Here is a 25,407-nt window from a genome sequence, read left to right as displayed (position 1 = left end):
GACGGGGTTTCACCATGTTGACCAGGATGGTCTCGATCTCTTGACCTCGTGATCCACCTGCCTCGGCCTCCCAAAGTGCTGGGATTACAGGCATGAGCCACCACGCCCGGTCCAGGCAGCTCTGTTCTGACCTCCAGCACGACCCTGGGTCACCAGCCTTGGGTCACCTTGGGCCCCTCCGCCTCATCTTCTATCCTCCCCTTCCCCTAGCTGCCTCCTCCAGGAAGCCTGCCCTGTTTGGAGCTCACATCATACTCTGCTTGGTGGGATCCCCTGACTGTAGTGCAGACTCCTCCAGAGCAGAGCCCCGGTGCCCATCCTTATCCTGCCTGTCTCAGGCCCCAGAGCCAGGCTGAACCCCAGCTTTGAGCATTACTCAGACTGGTGGAGCTGCCATGGCAAGACCAAAGAAAACATTCCCACTCAGGGCCCTATGCAGTCTCTACCCCAAGATCCTTTTAAAATGAAAAAGCATTTCCAGCTTGAAAAGAATGTGTACACAGGATGATAAGAGCAGATGTGCTCCAGGCACTGGTCTGAGGGCTTGATATGTGTTCTTGTTCGTGTATTAACCCTGTGGTGACCCATGACTGTCCCCACTGTATGGGTGGACACCACCCCGAGGCCACGATGTCCACTTTTGGCTCTAAGTCACATAGCTGGTGAGCACGAGGCTGGGCTTTAGTGCAGACGGCCCGGTGCCTGGATCCTCGCCCTTAAATATCAGTGATACAGCCTTGTGAACTCTTTTCCTTGATCATGAGAGCAGATCATGCTGACTGAAAGGCATTGATGAAATCCTGAAAGTAATTTTAAAATTTTAAATTTGCAGTGACATCACCACCCAGGAATTGATGTTACTATTATTTGCTGTATTCCTTTCTAGATTTTTTTCTCTATGCATGTTTTGGTACCATGTTGCTAGTGGCTACCAAATATTCCCATATATGTCTTGTCATATTTACCTGTGTCCTTACTGTAAAGCAAATTCCAATACCAATTTAACCAAACACTTTCTTTACTCATTGCTTTCCCACGTATGTGTTTCCGTCTTCTTCAGGACAAAGGTCACCTGAGAATTTATTGGCAGCTTCACAAGGCTGGCTTCCTTCTTTCCCTCTCTCCCCAACTCTCTTCTTTTCTGTCTCTCTCTCTCTCTCTTTTTTTTTTTTTTTTTTTTTGACAGGGTCTTACTGTATTGCCCAGGCTGGAGTACAGTGGCACAATCATGACTCACTGCAGCCTTGACTTCCCAGGCTCAAGCAATCCTTCCACCTCAGCCTCCTGAGTAGCTGGGACTATAAGCCTGCACTACCATGCCCGGCTAGTTTTTGTATTTTTTTTTCTAGAGATGGGGTTTTGCCATGTTGCTCAGGCTGGTCTCGAACTCCTGGACTCAAGCAATCTTCCTGCCTTGGCCTCCCAAGGTGCCGGGATTAAAGGCGTGAGCACTTTCTTTCTGTACAGTGACTTCAAAATCTATCAGAGTGGTGTTATTTCTTCCTCTGTATACGCAAACAAGTTCTCATCTTTCAAATGTAGTCACTTTGAAGTGAAAATGTCCCCAGGAACTTACCATCTAAAATATCTACTATGACACAGATATTCATGCACAAGGAAGCTGGTAGCACCTGCAAAGGGGCTACATAAAATCAGGAAATCGTTTTAATATAAACAGTGGTTGCGTTTCTTCTGGTAGGTGAAATGGCTCCAGCAACAAGAAGTGAAACGAAGGGTGAAGAGACAGGTGCGAAGTGACCCGCAGGCCTTTTATTTCAACGACCCCATTTGGTCCAACATGTGGTACCTGGTGAGTAGGACAGGACCTCTCTCCGCCCCAGGACACTCGCACTGCCAGGTCTCTGAAATGGGTTAATTTCTCCCCAGGGAAACTAAATTCGAACAACTCCAGACAGACATACTTGACCTTGAGGGTGTAAAGTCCCGACTTCAAGGCGGTGCAACATCAGGTTTCTTGTGGATTTTTTCTGAAATGATGTGCACATCTGGGGGTGGGGGCTTTTTGAGAAGGGAAGCGATTTGATGCAGGCTGTGTGACTAAACGGCAAAGCGCAGCCCCTGGACAGAGCCCCGGCTGGGAGTCGATGCCCTGGGAAAATGACAGATCGCAGGTGCAGAAAAAGCAAGGGAGCCCTCCGCATGATTCTGGAGCTGAGTGGAAAAGAGGATCTCTGCTATCCAAGGCAGGGATAGGCGTTCCTTCCTTATTTACTTGCGAACCTAAGTGCCTCCCCTCAGGGGTGCACCGTGTGGCCATTCTGCACCTGGAAGGTCCATGTCAGGGGGACTTGGTGTCTTCTGTGCTTACAGCATTGTGGCGACAAGAACAGTCGCTGCCGGTCGGAAATGAACGTCCAGGCAGCGTGGAAGAGGGGCTACACAGGAAAGAACGTGGTGGTCACCATCCTCGATGATGGCATCGAGAGGAATCACCCTGACCTGGCCCCAAATTATGTAAGTCAATCCTCGGAACTGACATGCAAATATATTCAACTGTGCTAGTCATTAAATAAATGCAAGTTTAAAAACAGTAAGGTCCCATTCTCCCCCGACCCTATTAAGGTGGGCAGTAAAGAAAACTACGCTGGAGGGAATTAGGAAAATAAATATTCTAATACCTGCTACCGTCCTGGTGCCAGGGACAAGGGTTTTGCAGAGGGATTCATCCACATGCTTGTAGAGTCACATATACCTTTAGGAATGGAGCCTAAAGAACGAAGAAATGCATGCAGGGAGATCGTCAGCATGCAGATACTAGCAACACGAACAGTGACAGGGCGAAAGCATGGGCTCTAGTCCCAGTGTGCCTGAGTTCCTATGCTGGGTCTGCAAATGATTACATCTGAGATCTTGAGTAAGTTATTTAACTTCCCTGTGCCTCAGTGTCACCATCTGTAAAATGGGTGCATAAGAGGACTACTCGTTCATAGAGTTATCGTAAGGACTCAATTAGTTCATAAATGTAAGGAAGCAAGCTTGGCATGTAGTGAATACAATAGATGCATGAAATACTCTAAGGGACCTGGACGCCTTCCAGTGATTAAGTCAACCATATTGTATCCATCTGACAGATCATTATGCAGCCCTTAGAAATGAATTTTGCAGACTATGTTAACAACACTGGAAAGCTTTTATCATACATTTTAAAAGGAGGATACAAAGTTATATGAATACCATTATTACAGTCATATTAACAAAAGCAGGGTTACCCATTGAAAATATAAAATTAAGGAAATCCCGACACACGTGGCAACATGGATAAACCTTGGACATTAGGTGAAGTGAAATAAGCCAGCCACAAGAGGACAAAGACTGCATGATTCCATTTACACGAGTGACTTAGAGTAGCCAAAATCGTAGACAAAAAAGTGGAATGGGGCTTGCCAGGCCCTGGGAGAGAGGAATGGGGAGTTAGTGTTGAGTGGGTGTGGAGTTTCACAGCTTGAAAGAGTTCTGGAGGTGGGTGGTGGCGATGGTCGCCCAGCGCTGTGAATGCACGTAATGCCACCGCTGCACACTCAAGAATGGTTAAGATGGTGTATTTTCTGTCATGTATATTTGACCACGATAGAAACGTACAAGATGCTAGCTCTAGTAAGAGAGGAACCCTGCATGTGGTTCTCTGTTTGCCTATGGAATGTAAAATCCATTTAAAACAGAGCTGGCCAGGTGAGGTGGCTCATGCCCGCCTGTAATCCCAGCACTTTGGGAGGCCCAGGCGGGCAGATCACGAGGTCAGAAGTTCGAGACCAGCCTGGCCAACATAGTGAAACCCTGTCTCTACTAAAAATACAAAAAAAGTAGCCGGGTGTGGTGGTGTGCCCCTGTAATCCCAGCTACTCAGGAGGCCGAGGAAGGAGAATTGCCTGAGCCCGGGAGGCAGAGGTTGCAGCAGGCTGGGATCCCACCATCATACTCCAGCCCAGGCCACAGTGTGAGACTTTGTCTCAAAAATAAATAAATAAATAAAAATAAAACAGAGCTGTCACATGCCTCGCCATTTCTCCTCACTCACCAAGATTCCATTTCTTAGGATTCCTACGCCAGCTACGATGTCAACGGTAATGATTATGACCCATCGCCACGGTACGATGCCAGCAATGAGAATAAGTACGTCACCTTGCCTCCTCTCCCCGGCTTCCCTTCCCCTTCCTGCAGAGTCACTTTGGATGTGTATGCGAGGGAGCTGGAGAGGCGACGGCCACGGCACATCCTCCCTGCCTGGGTGCTACGGCAGGCTTGTCCAGGAGTCACGGCCGTACCAGGCACCGCCCTTCAGGCGTGGGCAGCTTCTATGGCGTTAGCCTGTTCCTCTGGGGCATCACTGCTGCCGGGCCGCTAGAAATGGGTGTTTGACAGACATTGTTCCTGTTTCCGACATCCTTGGACTATTTTAAAAGAGGAACCCTTAAGTCTAGCGGTCTCCGTGAATGACCTGCTGTGTGAAGACAGGAGTTTGGTCTATTCGAGCACAGAGGCCACGTGCCTGAGCTTTTGTGACTCTGTGACCTTAGGAATGAGGTGGAAGGGGCATGAGTGATGCTGGATGGACCTGGGTTCAGACCCCAGCCCTCCCACTTACTGGCTGCGTGTGTGCTGGGTGAGCTGGTTGAAACTCCATGTCTTAGTGTCTCAGAGGCTTGTCCAGGGTCATGACGTCCCCTGCATCACAGGGTTATGGGAGGGGTCACTGAGATGATGCATGAGGAATGCACCCCACAGATTCTCCAGAAATGGTGGCAGGTGTTTTTGTGTCACCGTCATTTTGCCAGTGGAAGCAGTGGGGTCTGGAGGGCCCAGGTGACTTTGCAGTGTAAATGGCAGCCCTGGGGTCGGTCCTGGGAGTTCACTTGCTGTCTCTGCCTTTCCTTTCTCCATCAGCACGCCCCATGCCCTGAGCTCTTATCATTCCTCCAAATATTTTTGGAGGAATAAATAATAAAAGCTCTTTCTTCCTCCCCACCGTCAACAAGATGCTTGCTGAGGGGCATCCCCCGATGACAGTCTTTTGGTTTGTGGTTGCTTTGATTCTGAGATTCACACTGATGCACAGGTGGTGCTGTGCAGGGAGCCTCGGCCACAGGAGTTCCACACATCAGGCTGCCAGGCTCCCGAGAGAGCGGTGCAGTCTCGTGCGTGTCCCAAGGTGCCCTTCCTGCTGGCAGTGAGGACGCCTGGGGCAAAGGAGGAATGATCCACATACCACGCGGTGACCCTTGAAGGGCGGGATTCAATCCCACCCTGAGCCATCCATCGAGCTGCGTGACCCTGGGAACAGCCCTGGCCTTGAGGCCACCTGGCTTCCAGGGAAGGACAGATGACTCTTCCAGAGGGCTCCTGCCTGGGGTGATTTTTAAAGGCAGCTTTAAATTTGAATCAATGATTCCCATCCTCTGTGGATGCTTCTTAAAGATCCGCTATTTCAAGTTACTCCTATTTTGGCCCCCTGGGAGGAATTGACACGATGTGGCACCTGAGAGAATAGGGTCATTACTGAGGAAAGTAATTTGTGTTTCTGGCCACTTCTTCATAGTCCCCAGCTGCTAAGTGTTGAATTTAGAGTGTTCTTCTTGGGCTCCTGCTCAAATGGCCTTAGGAGCACAGAAAGGGCTGCCTTGGGGTGAGCATGGTTTTGTAGGCGCACAAGGGATGAGGCAGGAAGCGTCCGCACCAGCCTGTTTCTTCTTTCATCCTGCCAGGCAGCGGGTGTCCATGCTGCCAGCCACAGGAGACACGGGGCCGGGATGGCATGGCACCCACCCCACACAGCAGTGGCCTTGTGCCAACTACATGTGCTTGGAGGAGGAAGGCCGAGGACCAGCAGCCTGGCCAGCAGAATGAAACCCTATCTCAAAAACAAGCAAAAACTTGCAGGGCGTGGTGGCTCACACCTATAATCCCAGCACTTTGGGAGGCCCAGGCAGGCGGTACACCTGAGGTCAGGAGTTTGACCAGCCTGACCTCAAACCCCTGTCTGTACTAAAAGTATAAGATTAGCTGGGCGCGGTGGTGGGCACGTGTAATCCCAGCTACTCGGGGGGCTGAGGCACTGGGGGCAGGCACCTTACTCCAACATGGGGGGTCAGGGGAGGCGTCCAGGAAGAGATGACCGTGAGTGAGTGCTTGCCACATTCAGGATGCCAGGAAGGGCCATGCCAGCCTGACTGGGTGCCTTCTCCCAGAGTGGGGTTGGTGATGAGAGGGGTGCAGGACATGGGCTTTTTGACACCTCTGGGCTTTGGGACCACGGGCTCTCTTGTTGCATTATAACCGAGCCATGCACTGAATTCGCTGAAACCGGCTGTGCTGCGTCCTCACTTTGTTTTTCCTTCATTTCAGACACGGTACTCGTTGTGCGGGAGAAGTTGCCGCTTCGGCAAACAACTCTTACTGCATCGTGGGCATCGCGTACAATGCCAAAATAGGAGGTAAGGCCGGGCGGCAGCCTGCGAGCCGAGGGCCCTGGGCAGGGGCAGCTGGAGAGCGCCATGTCTGCTGGTCTCAGCAGCTTTCTGTCCATTGGCCTTGGCCGTGTCAGACCCCGGGGCCAGAAGCAGCAGTGCCATCTGTGTCCTGGCCCAGGCAGCTGGCCCACAGGGACTGGGGCCTCAAAACAGAGGAACTGCCCACTGTTTTGCCAAAAAGTCATTGCAGTTCCCATCAGAAAGGTACTCTGTCTCCTCCGGTCCTGCCGGCCTGGCCGCTGACTCCCAGAAGGCCACGTTGACTCCCCTATCCACAGTCCTCCGGTGGTTCCCTGTCACCTCCCAGACAGACTCACAGTCTTTATCTGGGAGCAGAGCCTTTCCTGGGCTCTGATTCACACTCAAGCATGCTGGCCTACTTCTCCTGCCCCTGTCGTGGCCCTCGCCAGAGGACGTTTGTCATAGTGTCCCTTTGACACCTCTGCTCTCCCCAATTTATGCCTGGGCTTGAACCATTCCCGTCCCCACCTCCCCCTGCCTCTCCACTGGCTCTGTCCACCTGTGCCCTAACGCAGCTCATGCCCATTCTGTTCTGTGAAGTGCTCGCGGGGTCCAGCTGTCCCCATCTCATTCACCAGGGAGTCAGCTTTTTTAGGTCCCTTTATGGAGCAGCACCTGCCCCTGCCCCTGCTTGCGTCTAGCCTTGCCATTTAGCTTCTCACACTGATCAGTCAAGCTGCCCTTGCTAGGATGGGGCTCTGGAGTAAAGTGTCGAATGACTTTCTGTTCCCCACGGGAGCCCGGCTGTGTGACAGCTCAGTCACCAAGTGTTCCAAAGGCCCCTCAAGGTGCACATCACTGACCCAGGAACTGAGCAAGTGGGGGCAGCGGAGAAGAGTGGCAGAGAGCCTCCAAGGACCGAGGCCTCACCCGGGCCTGTCTGCCTCTCGCTTCAAAGGTGCTCCTGCTCACTCAGGTGGCCGCAGTGGGAAGCCACCTTCCCGGGGCGCTGCCGTTCCTGCCACTGAGCCTTGGTAAGGGTAGCTGCAGCCCCTTTGTCTCCACTTATGAGCAGTATCAGGCAGGGAGGCTGGGCCAGGGTTCCCCGGATCACCAGTCCTTTGGGGAATTTCTTATGTTTCGAAAAGAAGGTCCCTAGCATTTCCTTAATTAGGACTCTCTGCCTGCCTTTTGGAAATCTTGAGAGTGGCTGGCATTTTCATTTGATAGCAGGATTAACCTCAAGGGTGTGTTCTGCAGAACAAGTCAGGAGACTCTGTCAACCGGCCTCACTCCTGTGGATAGTTCTCGTACACTGAGGTGTGTAAGCTTTTCCTGGAGCCTTTGATGATGGGTGCAGAGCCCTGAGATGTCTCTCCAGGAGCTGTAGAGTTGGGCTGACCTGGATGCCAATTCCATCCCCACCACTCACTGGCTGTGTGTCCTTGGACAACTTACATAACCTCTCTGAGCCAAGGTTTCTTTACCTGTGGGGTGAAATGGCCACAAGGCAGCTGCCTCCCCAAGATTCTTAAGAGGATGAAGTCAGATACCATGTGTGAAACCATTGGCTCGGGCTAAATCTGCAGGCGATAGCTAAGCTCCTCCTTCCCTCTTGTTAAGACTCTCAGTGGGAGAATAAAAACCATTTGTGTTGCTTTGAGTGTGGAGTGGACCCCACCTCTGGGGTTGCTTGAGCCTTGCTCTTCCAAGTCCCTAGACTTTGAGCATGGCATCCTCTGGGAGCCACTAGAAATGCAGAATCCCCACCCAGACCTACTGAGTCAGGGTCTGCATTATAACAAGATGGCAGGGGATTTGTCTACAAGTGACAATTTGAGAAGCGCTGGTTTAGAGGACTCCCTGGGATCACACAGGTAGGTAACACCTACATAATGGATTGTGGGGAGGGGGCAGTGAAAGTAACATGCATGAAGATCCTCCCAGATCAGGTGCACAGTAAATACAGCATTATCATCAGGTAGCTCTATCCCTCCATTTCCCAAGTCCTGCAAGTGAAGGTGCTCCCTCCACATTTGGGAAATGTAGGGAAATAATTTGGCATGTGTTTAAAACAAGAATAATAGCAATGCACTGCAGGTTTATAACATATGAAGCAATACGTATACAGAAACAACAGGCCAGGCGCAGTGGCTCACACCTGTAATCCGAGCACTTTGGGAGGCTGAGACAGGCAGATCACAAGGTCAGGAGATCGAGACCATCCTGGCCAACATGGTGAAACTCTGTCTCTACTAAAATCCAAAAATTTAGCTGGGTGTGGTGGTGCACGCCTGTAGTCTCAGTTACACAGGAGGCTGAGGCAGAGGAATCACTTGAACCCAGAAGACGCAGGTTTCAGTGAGCCAAGATCACGTCACTGCACTCCAGCCTGGCGACAGAGCAAAACTGGCTCAAGAAAAACAAACGAACAAAAAAACTCGGCAGAAATGATAATAGTCATGGTGAACGGAAGCACTCTATCTTAGATTTATGCATTATACAGGAAGTAGTATATTATTAATTCCAGGTAGACTGGGATAAGTTAAGATATGCATTATTGTCTCTTGAGTGACAATTCAAAGTAAACATATGAAAAGGAAGAGCTTTATGGTCAGCTCCAGGGACATCCCAAGACATTCCCTGTTGTGTGCCAGCACACTCAGAGGGAGGCTGTGTTAGAGCACCCTATCCAGAGGTGGGCTAGGAGGGAGAACCAGGAGGAAGGGGGTAGCTGCCTGTGTGGAGAGGCTAAAGCCATGTGCAGCAGCTTTGGAGCCAGTGGCTGTCACCAGATCCTTGGGTCAAGGCCAGCCTCCACCCCACCCCTTCATTCCGGAGAGGAGTGAGCTCCACCTCATGTCCTCAGTCTTTATGTGGTTCTGCTCGCCCCAGCTCCACGCTGCAGACCTCACTGTCTCCTCAGCACTCCCACGGGCAGTCAAGCTCAAGCCATACCCTCATGCTCTGCCCTCACAGAGTGCTTGTCCTGCCACTCTTGGGGCTCCTGTCTGCCCCTTTGACTTCCACAGGTGGTCCTGGGCCATCTTCCTTGTCGGTTCTCTCCAAAGACATGCTGAGCTCCTAGAGGCCCAGAACTGTGACTGTCGTCTCTTTCTTCTCTCTGTCAGTGGCATTCCCACAATTATACATGCAGCACGTGCTCAACGATATTCAATGCATTAACTAAAAATCTCCCTGTTATAATGTATATCCTAACTTATCCCAATCTATCTGGAATTAATAAATCTAATAAATTATACTTTCTGTATAATGCATAAATCTAAGATAGATTGTTTCCATCCACCATCACTGCCATCATTTGTGCTGTTTTTTTATATATTTTATTTCACGTGTTACCCACAGTGCATTGCACTTATTCTTGTCTTAAGCACGTGGTTGACTTCAACCTACTTCTGGAAAGAAATATACTTACCTACATGTGTACCATTCTGCTAGTCTTCTTTACTTTTTCTAGCTCAGATTTCCATCTTTCCATTTATCTTCAGCCTGAAGAATCTCTTGGCATTTTTTGAGGTTCGGGTATGCTGGTGAAAAATTCTCTCAAATTTTATCTGAAAGTGGCTTCTCTTCATTTTTCTTAAAAGAAATTTTGCCGAACATAGCCTTCTAACTTGTTTTTTTTTTTTTTGGTCTTTCAACACTCTAAAGGCGTTATTCCATTGTCTTCTGGTATCCATTGTTTTGGATGATGAGTCAATTGCTAATTGTCATCCTTATTGTTGTTCCCTTTTAAGTAATGTGATTTGTTCCTATGGCTCTTTTTATTTTTTTTTTATTAAGAGATGGGGTCTTGCTCTGTCACCCAGGTTGGAGTGCAGTGGTGCAATCATAGCTCACAGCAGCCTTAAACTCCTGGCCTCAAGTGATCCTCCCACCTGAGCCTCCCAAGTAGCTGGGACTACAGGTGAATACCACCTTGTCCAGTTAATTAAAAAAATTTTTTTCCTTGTAGAATGAGATATTGCTTTGTTGCCCAGGCTGGTCTCAAACTCCTGGCCTCAACTGATCCTCCCATCTCAGCCTCCCAAAGTGCTGGGATTACAGGCATGAACCACCATGGCTTGTCCCTATAGCTGTTTTTATAATGTTATTTTTGTTTTTCTTTTTTAATATCTGTGCGTTGCCTGTGACAATATTGTTCTTTTGTGTAGTTTTCTTCACATTAATTCCAGCTTGAATTTTCTGTGCTTCTTAGTGGGTTATTCTTTTTAAAGAAAATTTGGAAAAAATGTTGTCAGTATTTCTTCCAGTTATTTTTAGTCCCATTTTCTTTCTGCTCTCTGTGGGCACAGTTATAGCTGTGAGATTGCTTGACACACCTCACAGCTTAATGAGGCACTGTTCTTTTTTTTTTTTCCTTTTTTCTCTTCTTCAAATGGGATGATTTTTATTGAACTTCAAGTTAACTAATCCTTTCTTTTGTTGTGTTCGGTCTGGTCTTTTAAAAAAAATGTCAGGCCCAGGTGCGGTGGCTCACACCTGTAATCCCAGCACTTTGGCAGGCTGAGGCTGGAGAATTGGCTTGAACCTGGGAGGCAGAGGTTGCAGTGAGTGGAGATCAGGCCACTGCATTCCAGCCTGGGTGACAGAGCAAGACTCCATCTCAAAAAAAAAAAATTCAGATATTTACTTTTCTGTGTTATGATTTCCACTTGACTCTTTTTGACTGTTTTCAAATCCCTCCTGAGTTCCCATCTTTTCATCCGTTATATCTATCTTTTATTTTAGACTCTTTAATATGTTTGTAAGAAATACTTTAAAGTCTTTTGCACTTAATTCCAGTATCTAGGTCATTTTAGGATTATGTTTATAGTGACTGGTTTTTCTCTTTACAGTGGGTCATCTATTTCTCTTCCTTTACATATGTCTAGTCATTTTTTTTGGTTAGTAGATATTGTTACATTGTAGAGACTCTGGATTCCGTTGTCTTTGAGTACCATTAAGTTTCCTTCTAGCATTCGGTTAAATGTGAGCTTGTGGAGATATGATTATTTTTTTTTTAGTGGTTGATGTCTTTCTGATTTGCCCGTAGCCTTATAGAAAATCCGTTAGCCCCAGAATATAGTCTTTATTACTCCTAGACTATGACTCTTCTATTTCAGTGGAAAGCCTGAAATGTTTAAACTAAGTCCTCTAACTTAGCAAGACTCAAACTCCAAATGCACTGCCCTGGAGTGGGCAGCAGCTGAAATACCTGCTCAGCTCATTCAACCTTTCCTACTGCACTTCTTAGAGGGTTGCCCATGTAGAGCTCCAGGTTCAGCCAAGTGGTTGTGAGAAGTTCGTGTGTTCTCTTCTGTAGTTCTCGCCTTCCTGAGATTTCTCCTCTCAATTTCCAGCTGCTCTGACAGTCCCAGACTCTATCCCCTAACTCCTCTGGGGCATAAGATGACACTTTACTGTGCTTTAGTATTTGAGTTCTTTCCTCTCTGCACCAAAAGAAATGGACAGTTCCCTCAGAGAAAAAGTCATGTCAACTTGGATCGTACCCAGTATGTTTTTTTGTCAAGAATTGAATCCCCTGCCTACCTCTGCCTTTTTTCTGGTTGTTCCTCAATGCTCTTAAGAAGTTAATTTTTTTCTAAATAAATATTTTGTCCAGAGTTTATAGTTGTTATCTTTAGAAGAGTTAGTCTGATATGAGCAACTCCGCCACTAATGAACTTAAAACTTGTGGTTTAGAGTTCTTTATCAGTTAGATTGTGTATTAGTTATCTATGGCTGTGTGACAGTCATTCTAAAAATGTAGCTCCTTAAAACAACTAATGCTTAGAAAGTAAAATAAAAGAAAGCCCTTCAGCCCCCAGTTCCCCTAGACATCCTGCCTTCGGGTGCATCAGCATCTGCCTTGGGGAGAAATTTTACACCTCAGGAATCCACAGAGGCACATGCCATCTTCATTGTTTCCAGAGAGGGGAGTGAGGTACCCCTGTGTGTTCACTAGAAGTCCCTGATACCTTTCATTTTAGAGATATTTTAATTTTATATTAGGTTGTCAAACTGTACATTGATGATTTGTGCCCCCTTTTCATACATAATTTTTCCATAAAAATCTGTTTAAAGTTTTTATGGGCTGGGCATAGTGGTTCACACTTGTAATCCCAGCACTTAGGGGGTCGAGGCAGGAAGACCTCTTGAGCCCAGAAACTTGAGACCAACCTGGTCAACAACAGTGGTGACGGAGGCTGCAGTGAGCCGAGATGGCACCACTGCACTCCACCCTGGGGACAGAGTGAGACTTTGTCTCAAAAAGAAAAAAAAAAAAAATGCCCAAATTGGAAACTTTTTTTCATTCTTGATGTGAGTTCCATTTGATCATGAGTATTGTCCTTTTAATATATTGCTGCATTCAAATGTTGGTATCTTATGTATGGTTTTACATCTTTATTTATAAAATAGATAGAATTACGGTTGCTGTGCTTTGTGATGTTTTTCTCTAGTTTGTGTATCAAAGTTATGCCAGTCTCATAGAATGAGTTAGGAAACTTTCTTTTACTATGTTCTGAAACAGTTCATACATTGTGGACAGTGCCTGATTTCTAAAGTGTTGGTAGAGCTGATTAACTAGTCTGATTGGATATGGTGACTTTCAAAAGGACTAGACCTATTCAGGTTTCCTGTTTCTTTTTGAGGAAATTTGAGTATTTAAATTTTCCTAGAAAATCATCAATTTTTCAAGATTTTCAAATATATGACATAAATTTAATGTCATATTCTCATAATTTAAAAATATATTCCCCATATTCATAGTTTTAATTGTTTCTAATCTTACTTGTGACATCACTTCTTTTTTCCCTTGATTAATGAAAAATTGTTATTTTTTAAAAGATAGGTTTTTCTACCCCCGTGTCATATGATATATTCATGTAATAAACCTACACATATACCCCTTGAATCTAAAATAAAAGTTAAAATTATAAAAAAAGTATAAATTAAAATTAAAAAGAGGCTTTTGCAGAGAACTAGGCTTTTTAAAAATTGAGTTTATTTTCTATATCATAAATTTTTACTTTTCCTTATTTATTAATTCCTTCAGCTTTTAAATTTGTGGATGTTGTTTTCTAACTCCTTGAATTTAATGTCTGTTTAGTTATTTATTTTCAGGATTTTATGTGTTCTAATAAATAAATATTTCATACATTCTCCTTTCATCACCTAGTACTAGTTTAATTATATGGTACTTTTATTGCTGTTTATTTCTGGATAATTTTATGTTTCAGCTTAGATTTTTCTCTTTAACCCCAGAGTTATTTAGAAAAGATTTATAACATTTTTCAACTGTATAGATTTTCTGATGCTCCTTTTGTTAATTTTAACTTTATTACATTGGGATCAGAAAGTATTCTACATAATTTCTGCCTTTTAGAACTTATGGAGAATATCTTTGTATCCTAATACATGTTCAGTTTTTGTAAATATGCCATTGGGTGTTTGTATTAGTCCATTTTCTTGCTGCTGATAAAGACATACCTAAGACTGGGAAGAAAAAGAGGCTTAATTGGACTTACAGTTCCACATGGCTGGGGAGGCCTCAGAATCATGGCAGGAGGTGAAAGGCACTTCTTACATGGCAGTAGCAAGAGAAAAATGAGGAAGAAGCAAAAGCAGAAACCCCTGATAAATACATCAGCTCTCATAAGACTTATTCACTATCACAAGAATAGGATGGGATATAACATAATATAGTCTTTTCCAGGCACACAGTACAAGCTGCCAGTGGATTCACCATTCTGGGGTCTGGAGGACGGTAACCCTCTTCTCACAGCTCCACTAGGCAGTGCCCCCTTAGGGCCTCTGTGTGGGGGCTCTGACCCCACAATTCCCTTCTGCACTGCCCTAACAGAGGTTATCCATGAGGGCCCTGCCCCTGCAGCAAACTTTTGCCTGGGCATCCAGGTGTTTTCATACGTCTGAAATCTAGGTAGAGGTTCCCAAACCTCAATTCTTAACTTCTTTGCACCCACAGGCTCAACACACATGTGTAAGTTGCCAAAGCTTGGAGCTTTCACCCTCTAAAGCCACAGCCTGAGCTGTACATTGGCTCCTTTCAGCTACAAATGGAGTGGCTGGGACACAGCACACCAAGTCCTTTGGCTGCTCACAGTACGGGGACCCTGGGCCTGGCCCATGAAACCACTTTTTCCTCCTGGGCCTCCAGGCCTGTGATGGGAGGGGCTGCTCTGAAGGTCTCTGATGTGGCCTGGAGACATTTTCCCCACGGTCTTGGGGATTAACGTTAGGCTCCTTGTTACTTATGCAAATTTCTGCAGTGGGCTTGAATTTCTCCTCAGAAAAGTAGGTTTTCTTTACTACTGCATTGTCAGGCTACAATTTTCTGAACTTTTATGCTCTGCTTCCCTTTTAAAATGGAATGCTTTTAACAGCACCCAAGTCACCTTTTAAATGCTTTGCTGCTTAGAAATTTCTTCTGCCAGATACTCTAAATCATCTTTCTCAAGTTCAGACTTCCACAGATCTCTAGGGCAGGGGCAAAAGGCTGCCAGTCTCTTTGCTAAAACATAACGAGTCACTTTTGCTCCAGTTCCCGACAAGTTCCCCATCTCCATCTGAGACCCCCAACAAGTTCCCCATCTCCATCTGAGACCACCTGAGCTTGGACCTTATTGTTCATACCACTCTCAGCATTTTTGTCAAAGCCATTCAACAAATCTCCAGGAGGTTCCAAACTTTCCCACATTTTCTTATCTTCTTCTGAGCCCTCCAAACTGTTCCAACCTCTGCCTGTTACCCAGTTCCAAAGTCGCTTCCACATTTTCGGGTATCGTTTCAGCAACACCCCAATCTACAGGTACCAATTTACTGTATTAGTCCGTTTTCATGCTGCTGATAAAGACATACCCAACACTGGGAATTAAAAGAGATTTAATTGGACTTACAGTTCCACATGGCTGGGGAGGCCACAGAATCGTGGTGGGAGGCAAAAGGCACTTCTTACATGGTGGCAGCAAGAGAAAATGAGGAGGAAGCAAAAGTGGAAACCCCTGAAAAACCCATCAGATCCCATAAGACTCACTATCATGAGAATAGCGTGGGAAAGACCAGCCCCCATGATTCAATTACCTCCAACGGGGTCCCTCCCACAACATGTGGGAATTCTGGGAGATTCAATTCTAGTTGAGATTTGGGTGGGAACATAGCCAAACCATATCAGTGTTTGAAGAGTGTTTTTATTATATGATCATTGAGTAAAAAATCTATATCAGATTAGAGATTCCAACTGGTAGCTCATAAGCTGCCTTTGGCCTGCAGACATGTTTTGTTTGACTCACACAAGTATATTTTTGAAAACTTGAGCAAACATTTACAAATCACAGTATTTTATGTAAAAATATGGATTTGGGGCTTTCTATAAAAGCTTAGAATTTCTGGCTATGCTAGGCCCTCATTCCTTAACGGCAACAGTTGGCTGTGATTGCTCCTAACTCAAAGGGCAGTCTACCTGTCCCCAACTGGCCTTCATAGACCTGGCCACTTCTGCCATTTACCCTGCCTGGCTGATACCTGTAAGCATCTGCCTCTGTCACCTGTGTGTTCTATCAAGTTTATTCAGAAGTTCTGGAGTCTTTCTTTTTGTCTACCTGACCTATTTCTGAGAAAGGATGCTGGTCTCCATGCTGATTATGGATGTGTCAGTTTCTTTCAGTTTTTGCTGTACACATTTGATAGTTATGTTACAAGGTATATTACGACGTATAATGAATCTTTATCAATATAAAATTCTCTCTTTGTCTCATCCTTTTTGCCTTTAATTGTACTTTGGCTTATGTAACCCCTGTACATTGACTAATAAAATTAGCACACTTGCTAAATTATTTTATCATCCCTTTTCTCATATATTCTTTATTTCTAATGTTGGTTTTATAAGCAGCATGTATCTGGATTTATATTTGTAACACAGTTGAAGAGTCTTTTTAAACAAGAACTTTGTTATATTCATACATATGCTGATTTCAGGTGTCTTTGGATTTATTTCTATTGTTGTGTTTTGTTTTTATCTATCCATCCATCTGTCCATCTATCCATCCATCTGCCAGTCCATCTTTACCTGCCTTTTGCTGGATAGATGTAGTTTCTTCTCTTTTTTTTTCATTCTAATGGCTTGAAGTTTTCACATTCTAAATCTGTTTTTCTGTTACTCTTTAAACACAGTTATTGGAATTTATATTTCTCTACAGTGTTTAGCATTAATCAATACTTAACTCTTTCTCCTGAGCAAAATAAGAAACTTACCATCTTTGCCATCTTCTCTCTGTCATCACCTCCCTGACTTGGGATAATTCAAAAATTTAACTCCATATTATTTTTAACAACTTTGTTTTATGCATCAACAATTATGTGAGCTTAAGTATAAAGGCTGACTAATGTCTTTGGTCACCATTGTTTCTTTTATCTTACATATTTCTGTTATGTGAATTTTTTGTTTTACTATTTTCTCATCTATTAAATTACTGATTCTTCTAAAAGGTATTTTTGAGTGCTTGCTATATGTATGGTTAATTAATGCTATATTAATAGTTATATTGATAGTAAATTTTCTGAGTCCTTGAAGTCTAAAAATGTCATTATTTTCTCCCTACAAATTTGGCTAGGTTTTGATTTTAAGTTCAAAATAATTTTCACTCAGAATTTTTAAAATACTGCCCCATGGTCTTTGGTATTCCGTGCTGCTGATAAGGGGTGTCTCTTTGTTAAAGTTTTTTGCTCTGAAACCTACTTTATCTTATATTAATATAACTAATCCTACTTTCCTTTGATTATTGGTTGTAAGATAAATCTTTTTTTATCCTCTTACTTTCAACTTGCCTATATTATAATTTGAATTGAGTGTCTTGTAGACAGCATATATTTGGACCATGTTTTTAATTTATTTATTTTTCTTTCATAAAAATTTTATTAATTTAGAGAATATAATATAGTAGAAATTGCCTCTTTTTTCCTTTTATTGATAAATAATATTTTACATATTTGTGAGGTACATGTGAATGTTTTCTACATGCATAGAATGTAGAATGATCAAGTCAGGATATTTGGGGCCTCCATTATCTTGGGTCTTTATCATGTCTGTGTGTTGGTAACATTTCAGGCCCTGTCTTCTACATGGAAATATTTAGTATATTGTTGCTAACTATAATCCCCCTGGTCTGCTGTCAAACATGGGCCATGTTTTTAGATTCACTGGCCAATTTCTTTTAATTACTGTATTTAGTTAGTTAATATTTAATGTAATTATTTATACATTAGGGCTTAAGTCTGCCATTTTAACTTTTCTATTCTTTTTTTCTCTGTATTTAGTTCCTTTTTTTTTCTGCCTTCCTGTGGGTTACTTGAACACTTTTTAGAATTTCACTTTATTTAAGTATATCAGAATTTCACTTTATGTTTTTGAGTATATCTTCTTGAATAGCTTTTTTAGTGGCATCTCTTGGTATTACATTATACACACATAACTTATCACAATCAATTTTATGGGTGTTGTCACTTTACCAGCGTGAGTGAGGTATAGAAACCTTACCTTCCTTTACATCCCATTATTCTCTCCCATTTATATTTGTAGTATACACACATCTTAAACATACATTCATTTAGGACCACATCAGACAGGGTTGGAATTTTTGTTTAAACCATCAAATGTAATTTAGAAAACTCAAAAGTAAACCTCATTGAATCTGTAGGTTTATATCTCTTGCCAGATTTGGAAAGCATTTAACCATTATTTCTTTGAGAACTTTTCCTGCCCCTACTTCTTTTTCCTTTCCTTTTTTTTTTTTTTTAAATAAGTCATAGGGTCTCACTATGTTGCTCAGGCTGGAGTGTAGTGGGGCAATCATAACTCACTGTAACCTCGAACTCCTGGGTACAAGCAGTCCTCCCACCTTGGCCTCCCAAAGTGCTGGGATTACAGGCGTGAGCCACCACGCCCAGCCCCTTTCCCTCTTCTTCTGTCCACTCCAGTAACACGAAGTTTAGATCTTTGTTATAATCTCACAAGTTCCTAATGCTCTGTTCATTTTTTAAAAACTTTTTCTTTAAGTTGCTCAGATTGGGTAAATATATACATATATATATATATATATACACACACACACACACACACACACACACACATATATGTGTGTGTGTGTGTATATATATATATATATATATATATATATATATGTATTTCCAGTTCACTTTTCTTCCTTCCTCTGGATTCTGTTATTGAGCCCATCCACTAGGCTTTTTATTTTGATTATTGTATTTTCAGTTCTAATAATTCTCCTTGGTTCCTCTTCATAGCTTCTATTTCTTTGCCGAGACTTTCAGTTTCTTAATTGAGACTTTCTATTTTTTCATTAGTTTTAGGCATATTTGTAATTGCTCATCTAAGCATTTTCATTATGGCTTCTTTAAGATCTTTATTAATGTACAACTAAGGTATCCTTAAAAATTAAAAATAACTTTTAAAGATGAACCTAAAAACAGAAAGAAAATAAATACAATGTTTGTCAGATGGATCCAGCATCCCTGTTTCCTCCGTGTTGGCATCGGTGATTGTCTTTTCTTTTTTTATGCATTTGAGATCTTCCTAGTTGTTCTTGGAATGAGGCGATATTCCTTTGAAACCTGTACTCGCATTATGTTTTGAGACCATATCTGATTGCAGTCTTCGGTTTCAGCTGGCGCTCTCTGGCACTGCTGCCGCAGAGGACCAGGGTTGCCATTTCGTTACTGCCAGGTGTAAGGTGTGTCCAGGGCCCCCATTCATGCTCCGTTGATACCTGAGAGTGGGAAGGCTTCTCATCAGTGCTGAGTAGGGGTGGAGGTTCCTGCTCCCTCTGTGCCTCCCATGATCCCACAGTGGAGGGCCTTCATTACTGTGAGCAGCAGGGAGGCCCCTGACTCTCCACCAGGCATCCTGATACAACTCCTGGGGAGGGAAGGGACACCTTGTTACTGCTGGGTGTGGTTGGAAGACCCGGCTCATGGCATGGTATCTGCTGACATCATGTAAGCGGGCCCCTTTTGAGGTTGCTGGAAATAAAAGCCTTACATCCTGCTTGCTGTTTCCTGACATGCCCCAGCAGTGGGGTGGGGGTGCCTCGTTTCATCCTTGCATGGGTGGAGGTCTGGGTTCCCCACTCAGGCTGCGCTGCTGTAGGTGGGGGTGGTGCCATGGTTCCTTGCTGTGGTCTTTGGCCTACTTATTTCCATTTGTTCTATTAGCCCTGTCTCATCGGGTCCCTTTGGTTTTGTTCATGTTGCTATTTATTTATTTATTATTTTTGAGATGTTATCTTGCTCTGTCGCCCAGGCTGGAGTACAGCGGCACAATCTTGGCTCACTGCAATCTCTGCCTCCCCAGGTTCAAGTAATTCTCCTGCCTCAGCCTCCTGAGCAGCTGGGACTACAGGCACGTGCCACCACACCCAGCTAATTTTTGTATTTTTAGTAGAGATGGGGTTTCACCATGTTGGCCAGACTGGTCTCAAACTTCTGACCTCGCGATCCACTGCTTTGGCGTCACAAAGTGCTGGTATTACAAGTGTGAGCCACCGCCCCCGGCCTCATGTTGCCTTTTAATTAGGCACCCTTCTTTCCTGGGATTGGTTTTCCTCAAACATGGGCTGCTTCTTGGTTGCATCTACCCAGGCATGTGCTCACAGATCCCCATGTGGCCGTGGGTGGCTGCCTGGCCTGACAGCAGGGGTCCTTCTGTGATGTGGAGCAGAGGCACCTGCTGCTGGGCAGCACTTCTGGGAGGGTGCTCGATGGACTCCCTGCTCACAGGGTACCATCCTGGTGCCCTGGCCCCGGGACCCTGTCTCACTGAACCAGCCTCAAGATGACCCGGCTGCTGTCCCCATTCGGCCTGGAGGCTGAGGCAGCTGACCCACTGCCCTAGCTCCTTACCCCCAGGCCTGCTTGGAGCCTCTCCTGTGCTTGCACACCCGGCCTGGGACCTTCCTCAGCTCTGGAATCGTTCCCCACTCAGAATTCCTCCTGCCAGGACGCCGCCTCCGCAACTACCTGATGCCCTCCGCTTATGGTCTTCCTCCATGCTTCAGGACAGCTTGTGTGTGCTCATCTTGTTTCCCAGGGCTGGTTCAGATTTGTTCAAGTTTTATTCCTCGGGATCCAGGCCCTGTGGAGCGGTAGGCTGCGTGCTGTCTTCCTCCTCAATCTCCTGAAGTCTTTTCACTGTGGTGCACATAGTGACAACTGTCGCCAGGCCCTTACAGCCATCTTCGCATCCAGTTCTTAGTGTGCGTCTGTATGTTGGACATGATCTTGGCCGTGTCCCACCAGGGGAAACTAACAGAGAGGTGACTTGCCACATCCAGGTTCACGCAGCTGCCAAGAGGCACAGCAGAGGCATGAGCTCAGGCCTGTTGCCCTGAAGCCTGGATTCCCCCTCTGTGATCGTAGCCCTCTGATGCCAGGACATAGTGGTGACCAGATGAGAACAGCTGCCATGAAGCCCAGTGGCCAGAAGCAGAGCAGAAGGAGAAGTCTTCACGGTGTGCAGCCGTGTTCTTCTTCACTGAACTCTGATTCCTTCCAGGCATAGCTTGGCCTCGCCTCTTCCTCTTGGCCTAAAAAGTGATGACAATTGGAATAGCACAGGAGGGAGTGAGAGAGGGCAGCAGCGTTTCCTCCCCTCTTCTCGTTCATCCTCTCTTTGCTGTCACTGTTCACCTTTTTGTCTTTTTAATGTTGGGCTGGCACATAGCTCTCGTTCTCGCTCCTTCCTTCCCAGCGCATCTGCTTCAGGATAGCATTGGTGGCGGGGGGCTCTCAGACTTGGCTGCCTCCACTGCCATCAGTTCACCTACAAAGTGAGTGCAAGCTGAGCTGCATGGCAAGCCCTTCCTGCTGGGGCCTGCAGAATTGTAAAGGCCCTGGCCAAGCACAGTGGCTCACACTTAAAATCCCTGCACTTTGGGAGGCCAAGGCTGGAGGATCATTTGAGGCCAGGAGTTTGAAACCAGTCTGGACAACGTAGTGAGACCCTGTATCTACAAAAAAGTTAAAAAATTAGCCAGTGTGGTGGCTCATGACTGTAATCCCAGGTACTTAGGAGGCTGAGGCAGGAAGATCTCTTTAGCCTAGATGTTTGTGGTTGCAGTAAGCCATGATTGTGGCACCACACTGCAGGCTGAGGATATGAGCCCGTCCATGGCACCAGATCCTTCTGGCTTCGTGCCCCACACGGCATCCTTTGAGAAAGCCTTGCTGGGGAGAGGAGTGTGCTGGCTTGGCCGGAGTGGAACCTGCTCTCTCAGGGAAGCTTGCGATACGTGGGACAGGTGAGTGGAGCCCTCACCCCTTTCACTTTACTAGGCCTCTACCCTTTCACGTGCTCCTCACCTATGCTGATGCCTAACAAGAGTCAGACACTTTCTAAGGCAGGAGGGGTGTCATGAGGGACACTGCATTTTGGGCACAATTTCCCTGCTTTTGAGTAGCATCACCAGCCCACAGGCCAGGATCCCCGAGGCTGCATTTGGGGCCAGAAGCGAGACAGCAGAGCAGCTGGAGACTGCTGGCAGCCCCCAAAAGCTCCCCTGCTTAGGCCCCGGGACATAGGCACATCTTTCCACACTGTGTTTACCCGGTTTCTGGGAAGGAAAAGTAAACAGCAGCGACCAGATTCCTGTTGGCGTTTTTTGCTCCATATTTTGACTGCAGAACTGATTCATGTTTTTCCTTTCATAAACACGAAAATGTTAAGTACATAACAGCTAAATTAATCCATGCCCATAAATTGGTTAATTATGTTAATTCTGAGTCACAGAATTCAGTCTCATTAGCGTTTCCATTAAGCAGTTTAGGCTTGTGAGCATTTTGAGAGAACAGTTTAAGCTGCAGATTAATCTTCAAAGGTTCCCAGTGCATTTTCAACTGCAAGAGGATTTAAAATGCACTAGGGGGTATGGGGGATTTGGTGAATGTTAGGAGCTGGTGCTGTCGGGGAGCGGGGGTTCCCCACCTCCTTGTCCCTCATCTCCCCCACCACACATCCTTATCCAAGGCCCCCGCCTGCTAGATCTGAGCAGCCCCAGGCGAAGCAGAAGCCACAGGAAGGAGGAGATGGGCAAGAACTGGCATAGCCCCTTCTGTCCTGTGTCTCCCTGGTGCTGCAGACCCCCGCAGAGGATGGGTGAGGCTGGTTCCCGAGTGCTGTGGACTGCACGGATCTGGGTTCCCGAGTTGGCTGCCGAGTGGCTTTCTTCCTGGCTGTCCCTAAGAAGGAAGCAAAGAGGCAGGGAGACAGCACGCTAAGCCTTAGAAACAGCTCGGGCGTGGCCTTTGTTCAAGGCAGCGTGAATGTCTCCTTTTCGCAGTCCTTGTCTCCTTCAGAGGTCTGTTCGGGTCGTGGGTTTGCTTTCTGTGCACGTGCGCCTCCTCCGGGGTTCCTGCTATCCTCATGTGCGGTGCAGACGTACAGGAGCTCTGTCTGTCTCAGAAGCCTGCTATCCTGTCCTGCATCCCCAGCTGCCGGCTCCCACTGGCTCCCTGTGAGTGCCTGGGCCACGCACTTCTGTTCTCCAGCCCTCATTCCCTAGTGGGGAGACCATGAAAGAGTCAGCCTAGATGTCGAATCTCTAGGCAATGGCTAAGGCTTTTCCAGTTTTATATTGTTCTTTGAAGAATCAACAGGACCCAATTATCAAAGAAAGACCTATCTAAATATACAATATTTTTCATTATTATTGAGTTTTGGCAAGACCAACAGATGAGGAGACCACTGCCATGCATTGAAAAGGTGGTTTGTTCCCATGAGGATGGGTCCCAGCACCACATGGAGGACCACACAGTGATGCACCGGGGTCCGTCAGGAGGCAGGATGGGGGAGAACTCGGGCCAGAGGCCTTATGGTGCTTTCAGTGGGAGGGAGTGGGTGAGGAAGAGAAGGCAAGTTCAGAATCGGCCAGTTGGAATACTTTGAGCACTCAGGGGCATAGGAGCTGTCCCTAGCTGCCCGACGCCTGGCCTTGGGTGGTTAGATTAGGGGAGTAGTGGCCCTGTGTGAGAGCCCCATGATGGAGGTGTCTGGAGTGTAGACTTGGGATTGGTTGGCTTGCATTTGAAAAGCACACCCCCTCCCCGGGTGGGGAGTTGACTCTCCCTAGACATTGGGTAGCCTCTGAAGGAACAGTCTCTCCAGGGTCAGCAAGCTCTGGATGTCAAAGCATCAGATACAGAAAATACAAGAGAAAGGGAAATCCATGGAGCGAGAAGAGAAGACAGAAGTTAGCCCAGAAGTACCTGGGCCAGGGCCTCAACTTAGCTTTTCATTAATCTTCTCAACGGCCCCGGCAAATAAATGTTATAGAAAACATGATATAAAGAGGCTGAGACTATGGCCCAAGGTCATGCAGCGCTGAGATTCCACCCTAGGACTCTCTGACCCCGTCCAGGGGTATCTTGCCAGGGGCCATGCCCTTGCCACGCCACACTGCCATCCTCCTACACTGGCTGTAGCCCTTCTCTTAGAGGTTCCTGGCTGAGAGAGCTGGGCACCTGTGCCCCTGACACAGCTAAGGAGATGGGATGCCAGACGCATGGACCACGGACTGGGGGAGCCAGTCTTAGTGAACACAGGACCCGACCTGGGACAGACCTCATGGCCTGGATCCAGGGCTGTGGGCAGGACGTGCCCATAAGGGGCACCGCTGGCTACAGCTGCGTTTCCACTCTGGAAATTGGTGGAGTGGCTCCATCAGGGCATCAGGAACAGAACAAGAAGCAGGAAGAGACTTGGCTTGGTGATCCCCGGTGGGTCCCCACACACTTAATGTTACCGTGGTGAACCCGGATCTGCCTTGACAACTCCGCAGACCACAGCTCCCTGGAGTTGCTAGAACAGGGCTGTCCTGTGGGGGCATAGTTAGCAATTTGAGAGCCGTGCCTATTGTCTTAGGTGATAATGAGGGTTGACAGAAACCTTTTAGGATTGTAGCTTTTCTAAATTACTGTTGAAGCCTCGCTTGGCCCGGAATGGCTGCTCGTAGAACAGAATGTGCTGTAGTTTTACTGAAAAAAACAAAACAAAACAAAACTCTCTGTGGATTTACTAAAATAAACCCAGGGCTAATGAGCAGAATGTGTTGGGGAGGCCTATTTGTCACACTCAGGAAGTGACGGTCTAATTTTATTTGCTGCTGTTCATTGCTTCTGCATTGCCATTCATTTGCTGAAGGCAAAATACATTACTTCTCAATAAACAAAAGTGGGCCCGGCATGTCCCTTTCCCTGCCTTCCTCCAGCCGTTAACCACCCGGGTGGGAGGGCTGACTTGTATTGATGTGCCTGCCTCTGTGTGTGTGTGTGTGTGTGTGTGTGTGTGTGTGTCTGTGTGTGTGTGTGAGTGTATGTGGGCGTGTGGGTGTGCTCTTCCCATTGTTCCTCATATTGAGCTTCCTAGAAAGTTTTCAGGGGAAATGCTGCATCTTGTGCTGACTAGGGCCAGCTGCATGCTGATAGGTTCACCTTGCCTTATATAAATCTGCTATTTGGAAAGTCGAGACATAAATTAGAAGCAGGGGTGCGGGTGCAGTGGCTCACACCTATAATCCCTGAGCTGAGATTCCACCCCAGGAGTCTCTGACCTCACCCAGGGGTATCTTGCCGGGGGCCATGCCCTTGCCACGCCACACTGCCATCCTCCCACACTGGTTGTAGCCCTTCTCTTGGAGGTTCCTGGCTGAGAGAGCTGGGAGGAGGCCGCTTTGGGAGGCCGAGGCGGCCGTATCACTTGAGGTCAAGAGTTCGAGACCAGCCTGGCCAACATGGCAAAACCCCATCTCTGCTAAAAATACAAAACTTAGTTGGGCGTGGTGGTGGGCGCCTATAATCCCAGCCACTCTGGTGGCTGAGGCAGGAGACTTGCTTGAACCTGAGAGGCTGAGGTTGCAGTGAGCTGAGATTGCAC

The 25,407-nt window shown here is 46.3% G+C and overlaps 1 protein-coding gene across 2 annotated transcripts in view; it reads left to right on the top strand.

The window, feature by feature from the left end:
• The window catches only part of PCSK6 (proprotein convertase subtilisin/kexin type 6), a 189,321-nt gene that overhangs the window by 58,001 nt on the left and 105,913 nt on the right, over positions 1–25,407 (top strand). For both annotated transcript variants that reach the window (XM_017518901.2, XM_017518895.2), the window contains exons 3-6: positions 1,700–1,810; positions 2,332–2,475; positions 4,055–4,131; positions 6,361–6,449. In XM_017518901.2, the coding sequence (XP_017374390.1) occupies positions 1,700–1,810; positions 2,332–2,475; positions 4,055–4,131; positions 6,361–6,449 (421 nt within the window). The remainder of the gene's footprint in view (positions 1–1,699; positions 1,811–2,331; positions 2,476–4,054; positions 4,132–6,360; positions 6,450–25,407) is intronic.

The sequence above is a fragment of the Cebus imitator genome, unplaced genomic scaffold (genome assembly GCF_001604975.1).
Source record: "Cebus imitator isolate Cc_AM_T3 unplaced genomic scaffold, Cebus_imitator-1.0 Scaffold19, whole genome shotgun sequence".
NCBI lineage: Eukaryota > Metazoa > Chordata > Mammalia > Primates > Cebidae > Cebus > Cebus imitator.
This window is presented reverse-complemented; position numbering and strand designations above follow the sequence as displayed.